A 25143-nucleotide genomic window follows, 5' to 3' on the forward strand; every position below is an offset into this window, starting at 1 on the left:
TGCTGTCTAAACAGCATCCGCTGCCGGTAAACAATTATTCTGTACGTTTCTGACCAATTTTTTCTTCCTGAAGGCAGTAGCTCTGAAAACGTTCCTTTATCCCCTGCCGCCGCGATATTCTAGTCCTGCTTCATCAAAGTAACCAAGCCCCGTTCCCTGCCTCTTCGCCTGTGACCGACAGCTCGGCACAACCAGCTGAACTCTCGTGCATAAGCGTTGTCAGTCACAGCAAAGGGGCAGGGAAGGGGGGCGCAGTTACTTTGACGAAGCAGGACTAGAATATCGCGCCGGCAGGGGATAAAGGAACGTTTTCAGAGCTTCTGCCTTCAGGAAGAAAATTATCATCAAAAACACACTGCTGACTACTCTCAGGTACTGCTGGCAGCTTGGGATGGGTTTTGGAAGTGACAGGTTCCCTTTACATTCAAAAATCTCCTCCACAGTATGGGGAGGAGCGATCGCTCACGCCATCACTCGCCCCCATACAGAATAATTGTTTACCGGCAGCAGATGCTGTTTAGACTGCACAATCTGCCGCCGGCGAACGATGACTTAAGTGACTGCATGAAACAGGACATTCCCCAATGAACATGTGTTTCACTCATTCATCGGGTAATCGGTAGATTATTGCTAACTACGAGCGCTTGTTAGCGATGATCTGCCCGATGTTCGGGCAGTGTAACAGGGCCTTTGGTTAAGCCACCACTTTGGCCATAGAGGACGACCCTGTATTGACTGAATTAGAGCATCATACTTATAAGCGCAATGTTCTTCTGTGGCCATCTTTAAATCTAGGTCTATCAGGAGAACAATAGAGTTGTCATACTATTATCTCAATTCTACACCTATTTGCATGAGGATTACCCTGTGAATAAATGTACTAGGGATCGACCGATTATCGGTTCGGCCGATATTATCGGCCGATTTTGAACGTTATCGGTATCGGCATCTATTTTGCCGATATACCGATAACCTATTGGGAACACAGATCGCGCTGCTCTCAGCGATCTCTGTGTTCCCTCCGCAGCACAGGGGAGAAGGAAGCAGTGTCTCCCTCCCCCTGTGCTGCTGCTGCTGCCGCCAATGAGAGGAGAGAACATAAGAGGAGGGGAGGGGCTGTGGCCAGCGCTCCACCAATGAAGATAAGTCTCTCAATCATTCATATACAGGAGGCGGGAGCTGGCTGCAGAATCACATAGCCGACTCCCGACCTCTATGAACGGCAGCTGCGGTCCGCGGTAGTTAACTCCTCAGGTGCCGCGGATCGCAGCTACCGCTCATAGAGGTCGGGAGCCGGCTATGTGATTCTGCAGCCAGCTCCCGCCTCCTGTATATGAATGATTGAGAGACTTATCTTCATTGGTGGCGCAGTGCGCCCTCCCCCCCCCCCCCCCCAAGTATTAATCATTGGTGGCGCAGTGTGCCCCCCACCCCCATAGTAAAAACATTGGTGGCGCAGTGCGCCCCCCCCACCCAGTATTACTCATTGGTGGCAGTGGCCACAGGATCCCCTCTCCGCTGCTCCTCCGATCGGAGCCCCAGCTGTGTAATCCTGGGGCTCCGATCGGTTACCATGGCAGCCAGAACGCTATTGAAACCCTGGCTGCCATGATAAGCTCCATGCTGCTGTGTGCACAAAGCACAGGGCAGCAGGGACAGTGTGAGCTCCTATTCACCCTGATAGAGATCTATCAGGGGGAATAGGACAAGGGTTCTAGTCCCTAAGGGGGCTAAAAGTTAGTAAAAAAAATAAAGTATAAATGAAAAAGATTTAAAAAAAATAAAAATAAATACACATTAACAATAAACAAAAAAAATACACATTAACAATAAACATTAATTTTCAGCAGATTTGTGTATGAATTTTTTTTTTTCTCAAAAATAAAAATTCCCAGAATATCGGTATAAATTATTGGCTATCGGCCTGAAAGTTCACAAATTATCGGTATCGGCCCTAAAAAAATCAATATCGGTCGATCCCTAAAATGTACACCTAACAGTAGTAGGATGACAATGGATTACCCATCTATTGAGGAGGCTTAATATCGCTTGTTGCCTACTACAGAACTCAATTTTTTATATTAAAATTTCCAAAAGACATAGTACTACTGCCTAAATGAAAAAGAAAAACAGCCTAAGATTTTATTTTTTTAAATCCCCCATCATAATGGAAATCTCCCTTTAAACATGGCAGTAAAACCAAGCTCTAGCAGTACACACATACCTGCTGTGACTTTATTAAGAAGGACTAAGGAATTCAGCACCTTGTTGAAGTTCTGCCCTTGATACAGGTCATTGGCCTCGAATGTCTGAAAGACAAAGCACATACAAAATGCTAATACCTCTGCAACCATATAAAACATGCATTCTGCCCCAGGTCATTCGGGAACATTCTGCTTTCTAATGACATTAAGAGGCCTCAGATAAAAAAAAATATATATAAGAAACCTTGAAATCAAAGAAATTTCAAAAACGAAAAACTACAAATCAACTCACGCAATATATACATCATGGTGGCGATTTATCAATACGGTAGATGAGTTGTGCATAGCAACCAATTAGATTACTTCTTCCATTCCCAAAGGGGTCTGAAAAGAAGAGCTGGAATCTGAATGGTCGCTCTGGACAATTCCCCAATTTAATAACCAAAAACATTTAAAAAAAAAAAGTTCATAGCTGTAAATACTGTATAAACATTAAGCAGATATCAGTACACCGTATAAGAAAAGTAAAACTATGAAGATAAATGTGACTGAACCTTCATTGTGGAAGATCTTATAGAAGACGACGTTGACCAAGTCTTGTCCAGCAATATAATGAACAGGATATTCCAGCCTTTTTCTAGGCTTCCTGTTCCATGGACAGTCATACAGAGATTAGTTAACTGGAAACAATATGATTGGAGGATACAGGCTACCCCTGCTCTGTGGGAACTGGCCCCTCCAGCTCATGGAAACAATAGCAAACTAATAGGCAACCTATACTGGAAGCCTTTCTTCTTAAATAGGAAATCTGCAAAAACAGAGCAGATGACCAGGACTGAGTTGTACCTGTGTTACAGGAAAAACCCACAAATGGGAAGCGGTGGAAGAATTCAGTTGTCACACAATTGCCGGAACGTACAGGAGCAACGTCGCCCTGGTTCAGTGGGTGACCCCGTTTAGGCCAGAGCTCCACATTGACTTTTGGTCACAGTAAAAACAGAATTTTGTGGCAACTGCAAGAATTTTAACTTTGCTGATGAACGGTTCAGTGAAAGACCATGGACACCTTTGTGAGCATTGTTTGAAAAAGTATTATTGCATTGTATAAATTTTTACAGTAAAACCCATTCCAACATGTCTTGATTAACCCCTTAGTGACCAGCGTGTCTTGGGCCTCAGCAACCCGGCAATTTTTTTCATCGTCACATTTCAAGGGCTATAACCTTCTTAAATTTCCCTTGATGTAGCCGGATGAGGGCTTGTTTTTTGCAAGTTTTTAATGGCACTTTTGGGGTATAACTTACTGATTAACTTAATTCTTGTTGGGGCCACAAGGTTGGCATAACTACTGTTAGGGGACACAATGTGGGCATAAGGGGAAATGCCTTAGATTACCTTGTTATACATTGGGATGGCTCAGAGCCAGCACAGCGCCCCCTGCTGGGGATTTCACAGGGGGCAGTTACCATCCCTCCCTTATGTGATTGTTCTTTTTGCTCTATCACCACAGCGACCCTGTTCCAGATCCAACAGACATCACACCAACATGCCAGCGACATCTTGGATGAGATAGGATCCGTTGGCCCTTTCATTTATTGCAAGGTGTATTGGTACAGCCATGTACCTTATGGTAGATTTTATTAGTTGGGACTGGGTAAGTATAGTTATGCATTGGGCAGGGGTAGATTTAAAATGTTCTTTTAAACATTTACTAGTTCCACAAGTTGACTATGAAAGGCGATCTTCTGATTGTTTCTATAATGCTAACTGTATATACGACTGGAGGGCACTCAATTATCTGGGAACACTGATGTGAGGTATAGATAACCACATTTATTGTAAAACTGACATGAAGCGAAGCATGCATATAGTGACACCTAATAGGTATTAAAAACATAAACATATAAACAGTCATTAAAAAAAACAAAAAACAAATGGCAATGGTATCTGCAAGTGTGGGTGCGGACACTAGCTCCTGATCGGAACGTGGGCTTGGTCCCAGATGGATAGTCAGAGTCCAGCAGTGACACCCTGGTGGGTGCGATACAGTGTTGGTCCGTGAATTGGACCGCACTGGATTTCAATACGCAATAGATTAACACACAGCCCCGTGGGGCAGAGTACATTGCCTATTTCTACCCCATTTCTACTTGGACTCACATCGGCGTCCCACGTGACCCGGCGGCACACCACGTGATCCACGCAGCTCGCTATGGAAAGAATTGCTGATGATCTGTTGGGTCCTAAAGTCCGGACCGTGACACACAAATCCAGTCAGCGGAGGTCCAGGGGGCTGCCTTTTGGTAGTGGCACCTCAAGGAATTTAATAGAAGATTGCTGGCTTAACCTCCGCTGACTGGATTTGTGTGTCACGGTCCGGACTTTAGGACCCAACAGATCATCAGCTATTCTTTCCATAGCGAGCCGCGTGGATCACGTGGTGTGCCGCCGGGTCACGTGGGACGCCGATGTGAGTCCGAGCGGCAAAGTAAGGACGATTGCCTATTACAGGGCTGTGTGTTAATCTATTGCGTATTGAAATCCAGTGCGGTCCAATTCACGGACCAACACTGTATCGCACCCACCAGGGTGTCACTGCTGGACTCTGACTATCCATCTGGGACCAAGCCCACGTTCCGATCAGGAGCTAGTGTCCGCACCCACACTTGCAGATACCATTGCCATTTGTTTTTTATGTTTTTTTTAATGACGGTTTATATGTTTATGTTTTTAATACCTATTAGGTGTCACTATATGCATGCTTCGCTTCATGTCAGTTTTACAATAAATGTGGTTATCTATACCTCACATCAGTGTTCCCAGATAATTGAGTGCCCTCCAGTCGTATATACAGTTAGCATTTTACCTTCTGGGTTTGGGTGGACCCGTGGGGTGAGCACCGTATCCTTTCGGGAGTGTCTGGGGTGAGCCGCTGTTACGCTATATATCACTTGTTTCTATAATACACTATACTGCCGATGCAGTATGGTGTATTATACTGTCAGTACTATGCTGACAGGCACTATTAGGCTGCGCCAGTGAGGTACACTGAAGGCAAAGATAGGGGCCTTCATTAGGTGCTAGGCTGCCATACTAAGATCTCATTCACTGTGGGGCTGTTACCTGAGAGAGGGAGTACCCTCCCTTGAAATAACTTTAAAGGGACACTGACAGGCCCAATAAGCATAATCATCTATATCTATATCTCTATCTATATACACACACATACACATGCACAGGTCTTCTAATGTGTATTAAAAACATATAAGTATAACCCCTGTCCACCTTATAAATACAGCAAACTCATGTTTTATACCTGATGTAATCGCTCTTCTGTCTGCCCAAGGGGTGGCGTTTCAGCTTCACTTCTGCCCAGCCAGCCGTGTCCCAACCGCCGCCCAGCTCATCAATATTCACTTCGCTGGGTGGCTTCTGTGTGCTGGCCAATTGTGTCCGGCGCAGGCGCAGAACGGAGAGGCTGAAGCGGCTTCAAAGAAGCAGAGGGGACGCAGGCGCGATGTGATCCCGGCGAGTGAGGGTGCATGCGCAGAAGCTGAAAGTGAGTCCGATGCCCATAGCTTTCTATTGGGCATGCGCGGGATCTCGGAACGTCGGGGACAGCAGAAGCCGCTCAGCGAAGTGAATATTGATGAGCTGAGCAGCGCTTCAAAACAGTGGCTGGCTGGGCAGAAGTGAAGCTGAAACGCCGCCCCTTGGGCAGACAGAAGAGCGATTACATCAGGTTATAAAACATGAGTTTGCTGTATTTATAAAGGTGGACAGGGGTTATACTTATATGTTTTAAAAACACATTAGAAGACCTGTGCATGCATATATATAGATAATTATGCTTATTGGGCCTGTCAGTGTCCCTTTAATACTGCAGTCGCTATTGTCTATGGCATCTAAGAGGCTAAACAGCCCCAATTGGCGCTTTATGAAAACACAAGAAGAAAATTGGTCCAGGAGGCTGCCAAGAGGCCTATAGCAATATTAAAGGAGATGTAGGAAATTCTGGCAAGTACTTGTTGTGTACTCTATGTAACAACAATCTCACATATTCCTTATATGTCTGGGGTGTGCAGTAGAGTGGCAAGACAAAAGCCTTTTCTTACAAAGAAAAACATCAAAAGCCCAGCTATGTTTTACCAAAACTTACATAGTCTGCAAAAGGCATGTGGGAAAATGTACTATGGTCTGAGGAGACCAAGGCTGAAATTTTTGGCCGTAATTCCAACACAAAGCTAACACTGCGCACCACCAAAAGATCAACATGCCCACAGTGAAGCATCAGAGGCTGCATTAGGTTTTGAGGCAGTTTTCAGCTGGAACTGGGGTATTAGTCAAGGTGGAGGGAATTATGAATTTTTTTGCACAAAACCTTCAGGCTTCTGCTAAAAAGACGAAGATGAATTTCAAGTTTAAAGGGGTCCTCCGGGAATTAAGAAAATGAAAATACTTAAATATTACTTTATTGTAAATACACTGAACAAAAATATAAACACTTTTGGTTTTGCTCCCATTTTGCATGAGCTGAACTCAAAGATCTGAAACATTTTCTACATACACAAAAGACCCATTACTCTCAAATATTGTTCACAAATCTGTCTAAGGCCTCATGCACACGACCGTTGTTTGGGTCCGCATCCGAGCCGCCATTTTGGCGGCTTGGATGCGGACCCATTCACTTCAAGGTGCTGTCCACATCCGTGGCTCGGTTCCGCGGCCCCGCTAAAAAAATATAACATGTCCTATTCTTGTCCGCACTTTGCGGACAAGAATAGGCATTTATATTGCTGACGTCCGTTCCGTTAATTGGCTGGCTTCCGTTTTTGGCGGATCCACGGTTTGCGGACCGCAAAAAAACGGAACGATCGTGTGTATGAGGCCTAAATCTGTGTTAGGGTCCATTCACACGTCCGTTGTTTCTTTCCTGATCTGTTCCGTTTTTTGCGGAACAGATCTGGACCCATTCATTTTCAATGGGTCCTGAAAAAAAAAAATCAGACATTGAGCTGTCCGTTTTTTTTTCAGGACCCATTGAAAATGAATGGGTCCAGATCTGGTCCAGATCTGTTCCGCAAAAAACGGAACAGATCAGGAAAGAAACAACGGACGTGTGAATGGACCCTTAGTGAGCACTTCTCCTTTGCCGAGATAATCCATCCCACCTCACGGGTGTGGCATATCAAGGTGCTGATTAGACAGCATGAATATTGCACAGGTGTGCCTTAGACTGCCCACAATAAAAGGACACTCTGAAATGTGCACAGTTTTGCCTTACTCGCCGTCGTATACGCATCCCAAACATGCTCAATGGGTGACATGTCCGGTGAGTATGCTGCCCATGCAAGAACTGGGATGTTTTCAGCTTCCAGGAATTGTGTACAGATCCTTGCAATATGGGGCCGTGCATTATCATGCTGCAACATGAAGAGATGGTTGTGGATGAATGGCACAACAATGGGCCTCAGGATCTCGTCACGGTATCTCTGTGCATTCAAAATGCCATCAATAAAATGCACCTGTGTTCGTTGTCCATAACATACGCCTGACCATTCCATAACCCCACCGCCACCATGGGCCACTCGATCCACAACACTGACGTCAGCAAACCGCTAACCCACACGATGCCACACACGCTGTCTGCCATCTGCCCTGAACAGTGAAAACCGGGACTCATCCGTGAACAGAATGCCTCTCCAACATGCCAGTCGCCATTGAATGTGAGCATTTGCCCACTCAAGTCGGTTACGACGACGAACTGCAGTCAGGTCCAGACCCCGATGGGGACGATGAACATGCAGATGAGCTTCCCTGAGACTGTTTCTGACAGTTTGTGCAGAAATTATTTGGTTATGCAAACCGATTGTTGCTGCAGCTGTCCGGGTGGCTGGTCTCAGACGATCATGGAGGTGAACATGCTGGATGTGGAGTAGGGATCGACCGATTATCGGTTTTACCGATATTATCGGACGATATTCAGGATTTTGACAGTTATCGGTATCTATTTTGCCGATATACCGATAACGTATTGGGAACACAGAACGCGGCGCTCTCCGTGTTCCCTCGGCAGCACAGGGGAGAAGGAAGCAGTGTCTCCTCCCCCTGTGCTGCTGCTGCCGCCAATTAGAGGAGAGAGGACAAGAGAAGGGGAGGGGTTATGGCCACGGCTCCACCAATGAAGATAAGTCTTTCATTAATTCATATACAGGAGGCGGGAGCTGGCTGCAGAATCACATAGCCGGCTCCCGACCTCTATGAGCAATAGCTGCGATCTGCGGTAGTTAACTTCTCAGGTGCCACGGATCGCAGCTACCGCTCATAGAGGTCGGGAGCCGGCTATGTGATTCTGCAGCCAGCTCCCGCCTCCTGTATATGAATTAATGAGAGATTTTTCTTCATTGGTGGCGCAGTGCGCCCCCCAGTATTTATCATTGGTGGCGCAGTGCGCCCCCCACCCCCATCCCAGTATTAAAAACGTTGGTGGCGCAGTGCGTCCCCCCCCCCCAGTATTAATCATTGGTGGCAGTGGCCACAGGATCCCCTCTCCCCTCCTCCTCTGATCGGACCCCTAGCAGTGTAAGCCTGGGGCTCCGATCAGTTACCATGGCAGCCAGGACGCTATTGAAGCCCTGACTGCCATGGTAAGCTCCATGCTGCTGTGTGCACAAAGCACAGAGCAGCAGGGACAGTGTGAGATCCTATTCACCCTGATAGAGATCTATCAGGGTGAATAGGACAAGGGTTCTAGTCCCCGAGGGGGCTAAAAGTTAGTAAAAAAAAAAAAATATATATATATATATATATATAATAATAATAAATGAAAAAGAAAGATTTACAAAAAAAAAAAAAATACACGTTAACAATAAACATAAATTTTCAGCAGATTTGTGTAGGAAATTATTTTTTTTCAAAAATGAAAAATCCCAGAATACCGGTATAAATTATCGGCTATCGGCCTGAAAGTTCACAAATTATCGGTATCGGCCCTAAAAAATCAATATCGGTTGATCCCTAATGTGGAGGTCTTGGGCTGGTGTGGTTACACGTGGTCTGTGGTTGAGAGGCTGGTTGGATGTACTGTCAAATTCTCTGAAACGCCTTTGGAGACGGCTTATGTTAGAGAAATGAACATTCATTGCACGGGCAACAGCTCTGGTAGACATTCCTGCAGTCAGCATGCCAATTGCACCCTCCCTCAAACGTTGCGACATCTGTGGCATTGTGCTGTGTGATCAAACTGCACATTTCAGAGTGGCCTTTTATTGTGGGCAGTCTAAGGCACACCTGTGCAATATTCATGCTGTCTAATCAGCACCTTGATATGCCACACCCGTGAGGTGGGATGGATTATCTCGGCAAAGGAGAAGTGCTCACTAACAGATTTAGACAGATTTGTGAACAATATTTGAGAGTAATGGGTCTTTTGTGTATGTAGAAAATGTTTCAGATCTGAGTTCAGCTCATGCAAAATCAGAGCAAAACCAAAAAAGTGTTACATTTATATTTTTGTTCAGTGTATATTCTCAAATAACTTTCATTAGTTATAATTGCTCATTTTGTCTGGGGATCAATCATTAGGAGGAATAAACCAGCCGCCGTCCTATTAGTACACACAAAACCTGTCCTAATCACACAGGAGGACAAGTTACTTCACAACACTGGGGTAAAGAGCTGCCTCATCCTCCTCTCCTACTTGTCAGGGATTATTATCCTGAATACAGTTTAATATGATCTTCAGCTGAATCTCTGTAGAAATGGAGTTAATGAGGAGACATGAAGTACAGAGAGGAGGTGGGGATGTGGCTGATGAGCAGCAGCACTTGTATGCAGTCTCCATTACCACAGTCTGTCCGTCCTCTGTACTTCATGTCTCCTCATGAATTCCATTCCTACAGAGATTCAGCTGAAGATCATATTAAACTATATTCAGGATAATAATCCCTGACAAGCAGAGCAGAGAGGAGGATGAGGCAGCTCTTTAGCTCAGTGTTTGGAAATAACTTGTCCTCCTGTGTGATTAGGACAGGTTTTGTGTGTACTAATAGGACAGCGGACATTTTATTTCTCCTAATGAATGCTCCCCAGACAAAACGAGCCATTATAACTAATGAAAGGTATTTGGGAATATATTTATAATAAAGTAATATTAAATTATAATTTGACACATTATAATTTATCACAATTTGACATATTTGGAACGCTTGGTTGCCAAGTCAAGATGTAACATGCTGATAGACTCCTACCCAAAAGGCTGAATGCTTCATTAATTCAAATGGTACTTCAACAAAGTATTAGGGCTCTTGTACATGAACTTATTTTTTTGTCAGTGTCCGTTCCATTATTTTTGCGGCCCATATGCGGAACCATTCATTTCAATGAGGCCGGGGGGGGGAAAAAAATAATATTAATTACCCTGTGTGCATTTTATGTCCGTAAGTCCGCATGTCAGTTTCTCAAAAAAATTTAACATGTCCTATTCTTGTCGGTTTTGTGGACAAGGACTGACCCTGTTACAATAGATCCGCAAAAAACGTTTTTTTTTTTTACATAACTAAATAATACATTTTAACAGGTGTGTGAAGACTATATCCACTGTATGTGAAAAGGTGCTGGCTGCAGAGAAAAAAAAAAAAACATTTTTAATAATGTTCACTTGGAAAATTGGCTTCTACCTCAGTTTTTTTTTTTGCCTCTCTCTGGATCAACGTGCAGGATAACAGGCTGAACTGGATGGACAGATGTCTTTTCTAGGACTTACAAACTAGGTTAATACGTTACCTTTTTTTTTTTTTTTTTTAGCTCTAAGTATATGGGCTGTTTTACAAAAGCGAGTCCATTGCGGGAGTCATGCTCTGTGTGTGAGCATGACCTATAATGCTGTCTCTGCATGACCTTACTGATGCACACAAACGTATTTTCTTTCCGTGTCCGTTCCTTTTTTTTTTTTTGTGGACTGTATACGGAATCATTCATTTCAATGGGTCCGCAAGAAAAAAAAGGAAGTTACTCCATGTGCATTCCGTTTCCGTATGTTCGTATTTCCGTTCCGCAAAAAAATAGAACATGTCCTATTATTGTTCGCATTAAGGACAGGGACAGTACTGTTCTATTATGGGCCAGCTGTTCCGTTAAGCAAAATACGAAATGCACACGGAAGTCATCCGTATTTTTTGTGGACTGAAAAATACATACAGTCGTGTGTATGAGGCCTTATACTGACCGTAAGATTCTGTAGAAGTAAGGTCATGCAGCGGCACACAGCATTATAGGTTAGTATAATGCTGTGTGCTCCTGCAAGTGCAGAACGGAGGATCATGCTCACACACAATGGACTCGCTCGTGAGAAACAGCTCTAATGCAATAAAAATGCCCCCAAAGGTTTCCATATTAATACTGGCCATGAAGGAAGGATCAATCATATACTTTTATATCATTATATTTTTCATTCTGATCATCCAAAAACAACTAAAGTCTGATGGAAGGAGTTTATGGATGTTAACAGGGCCTTAACCTGTGATTTTGGGACAACCTATAGTAACATTACTGCTATTAACATTTATCATGCATCTACAAGCAATGTAGCTCTCTTCCAGGTAAAAGGAAAAATCTTACTCTAGCGCCACCTATGATACTAGGGGGTGAGAAGCCTCTGCTGTAGGTCTGGGGGAATAAAGATTCTCCTTGGGGGGACTCCTAACTTGCCATGCTCCATGGGAAGTTAGGAGGTTTTTTTTAGGCGACAGATGCCCTTTAAAAAGTTAAGCTCTGCATCATAATCCAAGTTCTATAGACAGAGGTGTAGCTAGCGGGGGTGCAGTGGCATGACAGCCGTGGGACCACTTGCACAGAACAGCCCACTAGGTGAGGACTCGGGCAAGCACAATTTACAACTGAATCAGCATCCGCCGGACTCAAACAGAGTTGAAACTAGAACCATAGGCTTGTTATATCTGTCTTGGCGGTCACAAGCCACTTTCTGCCGACAGGCTACAGAATGTGGGACCATGCACAGGGAGGAAGGCAGCACGATGGTGTCATTGCAATGTGCCTCCTGTGCTGGGACCCTAACTATGTAGGCAACAAAAAGCTTTGCTGCGCTGATTGGGTTGATTTTTTAGGGGGGTACGCAGGGTAACATTACACCTTTTGAGAACAGAACGGAATGCATTTTGGAGCATTGACAATGAATGGGGAGAAAACTGAAGCGGTTTTTTTTTCCGGTATTGAGCCCCTATGACGGATCTCAATTCCGTAAAACTTTAACGCTAGTGTGAAAGTATCCTTATCAAGTAATACTCCTATCATAGAAGAGTTCTAACGTGAACTTCATCTCTTGGTCAGGTAGAAACACAGGAATCTTGGCTTGTTTACCACCAGCCCTCTTTTGGTCCTATGTGACCACTGCACCCTTTTCCCCATGAAGAAAACCTTGGTGGTGCCTAGGCCATCCTGGTCCCACTGAAGCAACGAATACTATAAGTAATCCAAGATGCCATGCAAAATTAAAGGGATTCTCATGGATTACAAAAAATTAGCTGCTTTCTTCCAAAAATAGCACCACAGCAGTCCAAAATTTGTGTCTGGTACGGCAGCAACCTAGTGATCTGCCATGGAACAGCAAAGTTTCAGTCTTGCAGGGCCTTTTTTCCGAGCCTCACCCTAAGACAGGGGTGTGGAAATCGTATCGCCCGACACCCCGGACATGGTAGCTTAACCCTGCTGCGGGCAAGTAGCAAAGCTGAGATGGCTTACCGGAGCAGTGGATCGGCGACGAGCTGGGCGTGGAGAGGCGTTCCCATGGTGATGGGGACGCTTGAAGTTAAAATATACCGTCGGATTGGAGAAAAATCCGATCCGATGGTATATTCTAAACCCGAGGTGTTCCCATGGTGATGGGGACGCACCTCTGACAGGGCGCTGCCATCCGCAGCACCTGAGGGGTTAATTGCGTGGACGGCAGCTCCCTGTCCGAGGCCGGGAATGTTTCTACAATGTTTGCATTGGTGGTCAGTGCGCCCCTCCCGGTATTAAAATCATTGGTGGTCAGTGCGCCCCCCTACAGTATTAAAATCAATGATTTTAATACCGGGGGGGGGGGGGGGGGCGCACTGCCCACCAATGCAAACATTGTAGAAACATTCCCGGCACCCGACCTCTGACAGGGAGCTGCCGTCCCTGCAATTAACCCCTCAGGTGCCACGGATGGCAGCGCCCTGTCAGAGGTGCGTCCCCATTACCATAGGAACGCCTCGGGTTTAGAATATACCATCAGATCAGATTTTTCTCCAATCCGATGGTATATTTTAACTTCAAGCGTCCCCATCACCATGGCAACTCCTCTGTGTTAGAATATACCATCGGATCTGAGTTTTCGCGATCGTGAAAACTCAGATCTGAAAAAGCTAATAGTATTATTTTCCGTTATAATAAACAACAATAAAGTGAAATTCGGGTCCCCATTGACTTTAACGGGGTTCGGGGTCAAGTTCAGGTCAAATTCACCGGGTTCGCTCAACACTAGCGGTGACTGAGCAGTGGGCGTAAAGCAGTGACAGAGCGGGGGGCGCGGTGTAGTGACAGCGTGGGGAAGAAGAAATGACAAAGCTGGAGGGGTGGAGCAATGAAAGGTTCCGTCACGTCTCCGGCTCGGGGGGAGGAGCAGTGACAGAGCCGTTACAGAGACAGGGGCATTGATAGAACTCTCAACTCTGCCAGCATCTCTCAGAGGACCCCCTTTCGTCAGGTGTTGTCAAACTGGGAAGGTGAGGGGGTCCTTTCCATGCCACATCAGCAGCTAATTTGCCTAAACCACCTAGAGGTACGGGTAGTAATGTGCTAAAAGCAAGAGTGCGCACTAAACTAATTGCTGTGATCACATTAAGGCCTCGTTCACACCAGGCAGTGTACTGCATTGCGGCCGGCTAACTATATTGTGGGGCAGGAGGGGGCATAGTGTTCTGTTGAAGTGATTGGCACCATAACCATGCCCAACGGCTACAATGCGATCGGCTGCACAGGATCGCAAGGCACATTATGCCTGCGGTCCAGTCCAAACAAAATGCTGCAAGCAGCATTTTGACCGGACCTCAGGCATAATTGTGCCTTGCGACCCCGTGCATCCAATCGTCTGCGGCTGTGGCTACGGTGCCATTAACTTCAATGGATCGTCACGCCCCCTCCTGCCCCACAACATAGTGAGCCGATTGCGATGTAGTGCATTCTGGACAGAATCATCTGGTGTGAACGAGGACTAAACTTAGAGTCATTTCACACCACAAAGACTGGAACGCAAGCCAGCCATCTCCCTGCATAAGGAAGCGTGGCAGTGCACTGAAATATGGTTTTGATTTAAAATAATTTTTTGTATCAGGACAAGTAGTTTGTCATGAGGGACAAGTAGATCGAGCCCCCGCTTTAGTCCTTCGACGAGTATTTTCTTTTTTTTAATTTCCACACCCCTGCTAAGGGCTTGTTCACACGAAAATGTGATGCCCGTTGCCGTATTGCGGACCACATTTGCGGATCCAATACACGGTCGCTGTTCCGTGGACATTCCGCATCACGGATGCGGAACCATTCATTTTAATGGGTTCGTAAATCCAGAGATGCGGAACGGAACACTACGGAGTGTTTTCTGGGGTTCTGTTCCATGCTTCCGCACCGCAAAAAGATATAAAAAGATTCAAGTGAATGGGTCTGTGATCCCCATGCGCCTGCCCCACGGACGGTGCCCGTGCATTGCAGACCGCAATTGGGATCCACACCAAGGGCACGGGCTTCACACATTCGTGTGAACGAGCCCTAATATGTTCTAAGTAGATCATCTACAGCAGGGATCAGCAACCTCCGGCACTCCAGCTGTTCTGAAACTACAACTCCCAGAATCCTCCTTTCACTTCTATGAGTGTTACAAGAACAGCTGTATAGGAGTGCATGCTGGGAGTTGTAGTTTCACAGCAGCTGGAGTGCCGAAGGTTGCTGATCCCTGATCTACAGTTTTAGTTGCTACACACGTTTTGTGACAGATAGCTGTGATGTGACTGAGGCCAAAATCTGCCCTGGTGAAGAATTTTTTTGGTCACTCTTGGATATAATACTTGGAAAGCCGTTTATGCCAAATCACAGGTAAACACCCCATAAAGTGAAGCCTGGCCAATAGCACAGATCCAGGCAGAATTCATACTATGAATCATCAGCAATGTATGCTGTAGTGTTGAAGGACAGGTCATAAAGAGAACATTGGTCTGAAATGTCTGGCCACCTTAAAGGGGGTTTCCAGGATTATGAAGGTTTTTAACATATATGGTCTTGTAGGAGGTTTACCTCAGCTACATCTTGCCCATGCTTTTTCTTTTCAAATCTGGAGTCTCCTGATCCATTGTCTCCATGTAATCAAGTCTCTCTGGTTGGTTCCATCCTGTATATAGCATTTCCTGTTGCTGTATCCAACCAAACCCAAGATGCACTTCTCTCTTCACTGCCACAAATCCAGCACCGCCCCTTGTTTATAGCCCCTCCCACCCCGCTAGTTACATAGACAGTGCCCTATCACGGCAGCTGCTTTCCCACGCTCATGGACATGACATCACCAGAAATAAGACAGAACCACATGGACATGGTCATGTGACCACAGCCCATAAAAGGAGATAGGACCTGCCACCACAAAACGCTGTGCCATCTGCAGACAGCATGTTACAGACCAGATTGATATATAGTTTTATGGGAAAAGAGTCAGTAAAACTTGTAATTTATATCTATATCTGCTTTTTCTGAACTTAAAGGGAGTCAGTCAGCAACTTTCCATGTCTCAAACTGCTGACACTGCAAGTGCCCAGGCCCCCGGCGTTACTGGTCGATAACTTTTCCCCCTGTTTATCTGGTAGCTGTCCAGTGGCAAAAAGCCAGTGCAGTCCGTTCATTGAGGCCACTGCCCACGGTGGGTATTGTACAGCACATGCCCGGGCCCAGCGGCGATGTGAAGTTATCGACCACTAACGCCGGGGGCCTGGGCGCTTGCAAGGATAGCCACCGCCCCTGGCCACTTGCTATTCTAATTTGCATATACCATCAAAGTTCTTTTTTGGAGCTTTACAGATGTAGAAAAGCCTAAGAAAGGTGCCGTTTGTTTTAGGTTAGTGTGTCCCACAGTGCGGTGTCAGCAGTTTGAGACATGTAACGTTGCCAGCGAGGACCCTATCACCATTGGAAAAGTAGCCAGGGGGATGGGAATCAGCAGGTACGTTCTATACATCATGTAGCCTAAGGCCCCGTTAACATGGCTGTGGTGCTGCTGTGCCCATTGCAAATCGTGGGCACTGGTCATGTGAACTCCACCCTGTGGTAGGGACTCCGACTTCAATGGGTCCATGATCCGCAAGATCTGAGAAAAGATAGAATATGTCCTATCTTTTGCAGGGCGGAGGCACGGAGCCGGAAGCATGCGAAAAGGAGTTTACATGGCCCATGTCTGCATTTTGCGGACCAGCAGTTTGTGGTCTACAACACAGGGACAGCGGCACCACTGCCATGTGAATGGGGCAAGCAGGACAGCTTTTTCCTGAGCTGGAGTACCCCTATAAAATATAGTAAAGCTACAAAAAGTCTAGATGTAGCTCCTGCCTTAAAGGGGTTGGCCACTTTCTGGCTACTTGTGACCAATGCGTATGTTTAGATCACTATATGCCACTTACTAATATAGCCGTTTGCTATATTTCATAATATATGTCCTCTTGTTGGTCAAATCTTCTGTGCTGTCCGCACAGAGATCCTGTCCATAAGATGGCCGCCGATGGAGGCTCATGTGACCAGACATCGCTTCAGGTGGTAGGTGTGGTGTATTTCAGTGGTGGAGATATCATATGGAGGGGATTTGCCCAGTCACATGACCCTCCATCCATAGCCATTTTGTGGACAACACTACTGTGACTACAGCACAGAGGGCTTGGCAACCAAGTGGGCATAGGTTATGAAATATTGAAAGGCTATATTAGTAAGTGCCACATGGTCATCTTACAAACACCCAGAAAGTGTGCAGCCCCCTTAAGAGGGGGCAATTGGCACTCATTACTCCAACACTTTGGAGCATAAAGAAGAGTCACTCATTTCACACCAGCCCATGGGGGTTGACAGATTTGATTAGCATGCCCTAACATTCATAAATTATTGAAATCACCGCAGCAGAGTTTCTGGTTGGAGAACTTCCCATTCTCTCCACCTTACCTTCAGGGCACAGCCACACAGTCAGGTTTCCTGATGCAGTTTTGGAAGCCAAAACCAGCAGCGAAAAAAAAATTCTCTCCTTCTATGATCCACTCCTATTTTGGCTTCCAAAACTGCATCAAAAACCTGAATATGTGGCCGTACCCTCAAAGCTACTAGTAAAACAAGATTACTCCCCCAGTTAACCTCTTCAAGCCCAGAGACAAGGTAGATCACACATACATGGACAAACCCATTATCAGCAGACACTTGTAGCACTTTCTGCAAACAAATCAGAAAACTAAAACGAGTCTCTTATCCCCATAGTATTCACAACACTAATGATATCATGAAGTACCTAGTTTTTAATATCTGACAAATTCAACTACCTAAAACGGGGGCTATAATTGAAAATCCAGGCCTTACACTTATTATAGGAGGTCAGGGGGCTGCAGGCAGTTTGCAGTTGGGGTGGGAGACAGACAAAACATCTCCCCCATAAAAGAATTTGGATGCAATAGGAAATGGTCTTCTGCCCAGGGCCCCTTCTTATCAGACATAACAGGGGGCCACTAAAAAGAGTCACTGTTAGGCCTGTATTACACCACCAGATTATCTGACCAATGTCTGTCCAATTAGAACAATAGTTGGTGTATGTAACAAAAGATCTGTGTGTAAACGGCCATGTGACCAATGACTGGTCAGAAATCTGTCAGATAATCTGTTAGGGTACTTTCACGCTAGCGTTATTTTTTTCCGGCATTGAGTTCCGTCCTAGGGGCTCTGTACCGGAAAAGAACTGATCAGTTTTATCCCCATGCATTCTGAATGGAGAGCAATCCGTTCAGGATGCATCAGGATGTCTTCAGTTCAGTCTTTCTGACTGATCAGGCAAAAGATAAAACCTCAGAATGCTACGGTTTTATCTACAGCCAAAAAAACTGAAGACTTGCCTGAATACCGGATCCGGCATTTTTTTCTATAGGAATGTATTAGTGCCGGATCCGGCATTCAAATTGCCGCATGAGTCTGACACCGGAAAAACGGATCCGGTATTGCAATGCATTTTTCTGACTGATCGGGCATTTTTCAGACTGATTAGGATCCTGATCAGGGATTTTTCAGACTTATCGGTCAGAAAAAAAAAAGACATGCGTTTGCATACAGTTTGCCTGATCAGGCAGGCAGTTCAGGCAACGGAACTGCCTGCCGGAATCAAACAACGCAAGGGTGAAAGTACTCTTAGTGCAATACAGGCCTTACTCTGGGGGCCCGGTGTCTGCTTTACGAGGACAGCTAACTGATTTTCTTGAGGGTAATGTGATCACTGAAGTGAAAATAACGGGTAGCACTCCGCAGATAGTGGGGCGGTCTCTACAGAATATCGGTTGGAAGGAAGAGCACTACGAAAAAGAAGACAGTTAATAAAGTGTTTTTTGGTTTGGCATCAACATCTTTAAATCATCATCTGTAATTATGAAATGCATTTCTTTTACCTTTATTGCTCCCATCGCCCATTCTATGCTGTGGTCACATGACTATGTCCATGCAGATCTTTCTTATGTCCATCCAGGGGCAGTAATAGGGGAGTGTCTAAGTAACTAGCTAGGTGGGAGGAGCTACAAACTAGCTGGGCTCGGTTAGGGGCGGTGCTGGAGGTGTGGCAGGGATAGGAGAAGTGCATCATGGGTTTGGTTGGAGATAACAACAGGAAGTGCTAAATACAGGATGGAAACAAACCAGACAGATTCTTTTACGTGGTAAAACGGGTCATTAGAGTCCAAAATTAATTTTAAAAAAAGTATGGTAAAGATGTTTATGAAGTAAGGAACTGTATGAGATTATCTGTTAAAAATCCCTAAAAACCACAGCCACATGGTTTATGTAGTGCGGGTTTTCCCTTGTAGAAATAAGGCTAGTTTCACACTAGCGGCAGGGGAGTCCGGCAGGCTGTTCCGGGGGGTGAACAGCCTGTCGGATCCGTCCTGCCGCTAGTTCACGTGTGCCCCCGGACTGCCGTTCCGTCGCCATGGACTATAATGGGGGCGGATTTCCGGCGGCAGTGCACGGCGAGAGGCAGCCAGACTAACAGTACTGCATGTCGTACTTTTAGTCCGGCTGCCTCTCGCTGTGCTGCCGCCAGAACTACGCCCCCGCCCCTATTATAGCCAATGAGGACGGAGCGGCAGTCCGGGGGCAACGTGAACTAGCGGCAGGACGGAGTCTTTGAGGATTTTACCACTGTTTTTTTTACATGTGAATGCACCCTAAAAAAGCATTACAAGGTAGACTATAGGGTTGTTGCGGGTATCGAAATTTCGATACCCAATCGATACTTCTGTCCCGGTATCGATACGATACCGGGATTTCCATTTTTTCGATACTGGGCTGCGCTTCTGCGCAGTCTAGTATCTCTGAACATGAGAGCGCTGCTCTCAGCGCGCTCATGTTCTCTCAGCAGCACGGGGAGAAGGAAGCAGTCTCTCCCTCCCCCTGTGCTGCTGCTGCTGCCACCAATGAGAAGAGAGGGGTGGAGGAGGGGCGGGCGCACTGCGCCATCAATGATAGTACTTTTCCTACACAGAGCCGCGCCCAGCGATGTCCCAGCACTCACCATTAGTCCTGGGCGCCGCTCCGTTTGCCCGCTGTGCCCCATTACTGTCTCCTCTCCTGCTCCACATGCTGATTACTATCGGAGGGATGGGGAGGAGACATCAGCTTCTCTAGTGGGCGTTCCTTCCTGCGCTGCGATTGGACAGCGCTACAGCCAGGGAGAAGGAACGCCCACTAGTGAAGCTGATGTCTCCTCCCCATCCCTCCGATAGTAATCAGCATGTGGAGCAGGAGAGGAGACAGTAATGGGGCACAGCGGGCGAACGGAGCGGCGCCCAGGAATAATAGTAAGTGCTGGGACATCGCTGGGCGCCGCTCTGTGTAGCCTAATACTGAAAGTCTGGACCCAGGAAAAGTAGACTTTAACCCATAATACAGGAGGCGGGTGCCGGTAGCAGAATCGCATTGCCGGCATCCTGCCCCTGACACCCGCCTCCTGTATTAAGGGGTAATTATCATTGGTGGTGCAGTGTGCCCCTTCTCCCCCCCCCCCCCCCCCTCAACCCCGCATCCCATTAAAATCATTGGTGCCGGCCCCTCTCTACCACCCCAGTATTAAAATCATTGGTGGCAGTGGCCACAAGGTCCCCTCCCCCTCATTGGTGGTGCAGTGGCAGCTTCTGATCGGAGCCCCAGCTGTGTAAGCCTGGGGCTCCGATCAGTTGCCATGGCAGCCAGGACGCTACTGAAGCCCTGGCTGCCATGGTAACATCCGTGATGCTGTGTGCACAGAGCACAGAGCAGCAGGGACAGTGTGAAGTCCTAATTACCCTGATAGAGCTCTATCAGGGTGAATAGGACAAGGGATGAAAAGATCCCAGGTTCTGGCCCCTAGGGGGGGGAATCGTTATTAAATAAAAAGTGTAAAAAAAAAAGGAAAAAAATACCCCACCAACATATGAAGTATGAATCACCCCCTTTTCCCAATTTCACATATAAAATGTATAAATAATAAACATATTACATATTGCCACGTCAGAAAAGTCCAAACTATTAAAATATAAAAAAAAATCTATGCGGTGAACGCCAGAACAGAAAAAATAAAAAAAATACTGCGCGATTCGCCATTTTTTAAAATGCAGAATGCATGTGTCTTTTTTTTTTTTCACGTGGTATCGAATGGTATCGAGTATCGCAATACTTTTTCATGGTATCGAAACCGAATAAAAAAATTGGTATCGCAACAACTCTAGTAGACTATAGATATTTCCTGAACCAAGACCGTTTCTGAGACTGTGAAATGGACAGACGGATGCTGACAGGGCATGGAGTGCTGTCCGCATTTTTTGCGATCTATTGAAATGAATTGGGTCCACATCTGATCCACAAAAAATGTAGTTCGGATGTGGACCAAAAATACAGTCAAGTGAATGGAGCCTAACGCTAATATGAAACTAACCTTAAGAAATGTATCTCCAGTTTTTTTTCATGCCGGCCCCATACTGGAGTGGAACTAATTACCGTGGTTTACTACACCTACCGTCCCGGCCACTGTTCAAAACTGGAGTGCAAGGTGTAAAATTGCAAAATGTTGTAAAATAATTTGGGGGCAAATAAACCCAAAAAGTTGCTAAACCCTATTTTATGACTTTTTAAAACCAGAATTCTGGTGTGCATGGCTTGATAAATCCCCCTAAGTGTCTGTTGTAGGGGTACAGAGCAAAGACAGGGGCTTACATTAGAAGTGCCTTTAGCATTCAGGCCAAGGTTTAAAGGGGCATTCCCATCTCAGACAATGGGAGCATATCGCTAGGATATGCCCCCATTGTCTGATAGGTGCGGAGGCCCGAAAGTTGAGGAGGGCACACTGCGTGCAGGCTCAGCTATTTCCGTCGGACCGTAGAAATGAACGGGAGCAGTGGCCACACAAGCGCGCTGCGTTCCCGGTCAGTACTGTGGGGAGAGAGTTTGGTGGTGGCCAGACCCTGTGAAACCCAGGGTCCTCTGGCCACCACCTTTCCTGCTCCGTTCTCGGTGTAGGTGCGGGTCCTACCTCTGGTACTAGCGATATGCCCCCATGGGAATACCCCTTTAATGGCAATCCTATAACAGAAGTACCATGACAGAATAAGACTGCGCTGAGGGGATCGAGGAGCCTAGCGGCAGCCAGCTTGTAGCGGGGAGAGCAGTGGAGATGCTGACAGCACCCAGCCGTAGGCAGAGCTGGGGATACTCCTTTACCTTGGCTTTATGATGCCGAATTAACTAGAAGCTTATTTTGACTTTTTTGCAGGATTGTTTTTTCTGACATAGAAAAAAATAAATAAATATGCATTATAGCAATAGTATCACACATGGAAGACTAATAAATACACACAAACACACACAGAAATTCCCCTTAAAGGGGTTGTCCAATTTGAAAGTCTTTGGGCCAAAGTGCAGATAGGCTGATAAAGGACAACATCTGCATGCAGTTTGTACGTTCTCCTTGTGTTTGTGTGGGTTTCCTCCGGGTACTCCGGTTCCCTCCCACACTCCAAAAACATATAATTATAGGGAACATTGGGGACAGCTAGTGATGATGTCTGTACAGCGTATAAGGGCTCATTCACATGTATGAATGGGTCCGCAGCCGTAGTTTTGTTCCGCTGCCCCGTAAAAAATATACAGCATGTCCTATTCTTTTCCGCAATCGCAGACAAGAATTGGCATATTCTATATAGCCGGCCCAGTGAATGCACACGGCCTGTATACATGTTTTGCAGTCTTGTGAATGTACAATAAAACATTAACTGTCTGTCACGTAAATGTCACTAAATATAACTCAGAACAACGTGACCGCATTATACCCGGGGATTATTCCATGTCCAGGAAAAGCACTTGTATTCCTATGAAAAAGGGCTCCCAAGTGCCCAGGTCAGCGGGCTTTTTATTAATTTTTTTATTGCGCCCAGGCCCACTGCCCTTCCTCCCCTAACCATCCAAATATACAGCTCCAAATGTCGCACACACCTTGCGCTGCGCTTCCGGCGCCTGCGCACTACATTCCCTTTTCTGGGCTATTGCCTCAGGGTTATGTTTCCGCTTATCTTCACAAGCGTACACTGAGGCGCCTGCGCAGAACATTTCCTTAGGACAATAGCTCAGACTCTAGAAGGGCAGCACAGGGTGCGTTAACAAGATTTGGAGCTGTATCACCGTGACATCAGGGGAGAGGGGAGGAAGCCTTGAATGGTGGTGGGCTCGGACACTTCTCGCCCAGCTGGGCACTCAGGAGCCCTTTTCGTAGGAATAAAAGAACTTTTCCTGGACATGGAATAAACACCTCCATGATATAAAGATATGGTTCTAATGCTTTTACATCGTTCTGATGGCCATCGCTGGTAGTTCTATCAGTGAAAAGCAAGTGACAGACTCTTAAAGGGGTATTTTGATCTGGACATTAATGTCATATTGATAGGATACGGCATAAATGTTCACTGTGAATGGACAGAAGCTGCGCATGCGTGTCTCTCCAATGAGTGCACTGGGACTGGCTCTTTTCACAGGCCCCATAACAGTAAATGGAGAAAGCCACGCATGCGCAGAGTCCTCTCCATTAACAACTGCATCCTTTTCCCGAGAAAGAGGTCGGATCACCACCTATCTGACATTTATAGCATATCCTATAGCTACGCCATAAATGTCCAGATGGGACAACCCCTTTAAACTCACCTTCCTGAGCCCCCTCTGATTCCAGCACTACTGCTCCATCCTCTCAGCCAGACTAGGCTGTAATTACGATGTACTGAATACAGTGGTGACGTCCTCTATACCGCTCAGTGGTCTCATGCAGTTACACCGCTGAGGCCAGCGACTGGATGCAGCGGTATACAGAACATCACTGCTGCAGCAAAACCGATATATCACAGCAGCGCTGGAAGGGAGAGAACTCGGGGGGGCACCAAAAACGTTCAGCTCTGACAATAATCCAGCACAGATTGGCAGTGAAATCTCACAAGATCAGAAGCAACCGATGACAAGACTCCAGCAGCGGACGTTATACCGGCCATACACTGCACATTTATGCCCTGGCCGGACCACAACTCTCAGCATGACATTTGCATTGAGGACTCTGCCAGCATTATATTCCCAGTAAAAACACAGCCACCCCAGTGAACCCCATCATAAAAGAATGGTTTCCACTGGGCACAGCTGGCACTGGCGTACAAGGGATCGGGCACAGCATTGTTTCAGCATGAACCCAGCTTTAGGTGGCAATTATTGGGCTCACCATGTAACAAGCCGGCCACAGGCATAGGGGATAAGGAAACAGCAGAGCAGTGATCGCACATACACTCACCTCCAGGTTGAAGTGGCTGCAGCCCTTCAGGAACTCCCGGATGTTGCCCTGGCACTCGGCCTCGGTGCGCGGCTCCGGGTACACCTGCGGGCAGAGACAGACAGCGGGTCACAGGACGTACATTCGCCGGGCGGGAGCACGTGACGTGCGCGGAGGCTCCTCACCTACTACTGTGTGCAGTGTCTCCTGTCCTCCACTACCAGGAAGCAAATCCCAGCTCAGGAAATGACGTGCTGCGCAGGGAGTCACTGGAGAAGCCCCGGCGTTAACCCCGACACTGCCAGGACAGGCCCCCAGTCACGTGACCATCCCAGGTCACACCTGGGACCTCTCCTCAGCCATATGTAGGACGGCTACAAAAAGCTCTGATCTCCATAAGGAACAAAGAAGCAGCCGGCCATGAATCGTCCTGTCAGGACAGGGACACAGCACACCACTGTGATTTATCAAACTGGTGTCAAGTAGAACTGGTTTAGTTGCCCATAGCAACCAATCAGATCCCACCTTTCTTTATTCCAAAGCAGCTGTGAAAAACGACAGGTGGGATCCAATTTCGATAAATCTACCTCAGTGACTTCAGTCTGTGATCGGCATTTTGTGGACGGGACTTACAGATCCGGAAAGCAAGCGTCCGTTCTGCATCTTCTATATTTCATAGCAAATACGGACCACTGACCCATTGACGTCAATGGGTCCACAAAAAGTGCTAATGCAACACGAACGGCATCCTATTTTGCGGACCGCAATATGCATACGGTCGTGTGCACAAAGCCTTACTTAGGTGAGATTTTTATACAAATTGTACGCGATCTATCAAGAAGGCCGTGTTCACACTGCTTC

At 46.4% G+C, this 25143-nt stretch overlaps 1 protein-coding gene across 4 annotated transcripts in view; it reads right to left on the reverse strand.

Annotated features, from left to right (window-relative positions):
* The window catches only part of ARHGEF7 (Rho guanine nucleotide exchange factor 7), a 157902-nt gene that overhangs the window by 90729 nt on the left and 42030 nt on the right, over nucleotides 1-25143 (reverse strand). For 3 of the 4 annotated variants that reach the window (XM_040425215.1, XM_040425211.1, XM_040425213.1), the window contains exons 2-3: nucleotides 24304-24387; nucleotides 2225-2309 (exon numbers count right to left, since the gene is read on the reverse strand). In XM_040425215.1, the coding sequence (XP_040281149.1) occupies nucleotides 2225-2309; nucleotides 24304-24387 (169 nt within the window). Of the gene's footprint in view, nucleotides 1-2224; nucleotides 2310-2758; nucleotides 2822-24303; nucleotides 24388-25143 lie in introns of those variants that run through there. The other variant, XM_040425212.1, reaches the window with a different exon arrangement.

Source organism: Bufo bufo, chromosome 3 (assembly GCF_905171765.1).
Source record: "Bufo bufo chromosome 3, aBufBuf1.1, whole genome shotgun sequence".
In the NCBI taxonomy this organism is placed as follows: Eukaryota; Metazoa; Chordata; class Amphibia; order Anura; family Bufonidae; genus Bufo; species Bufo bufo.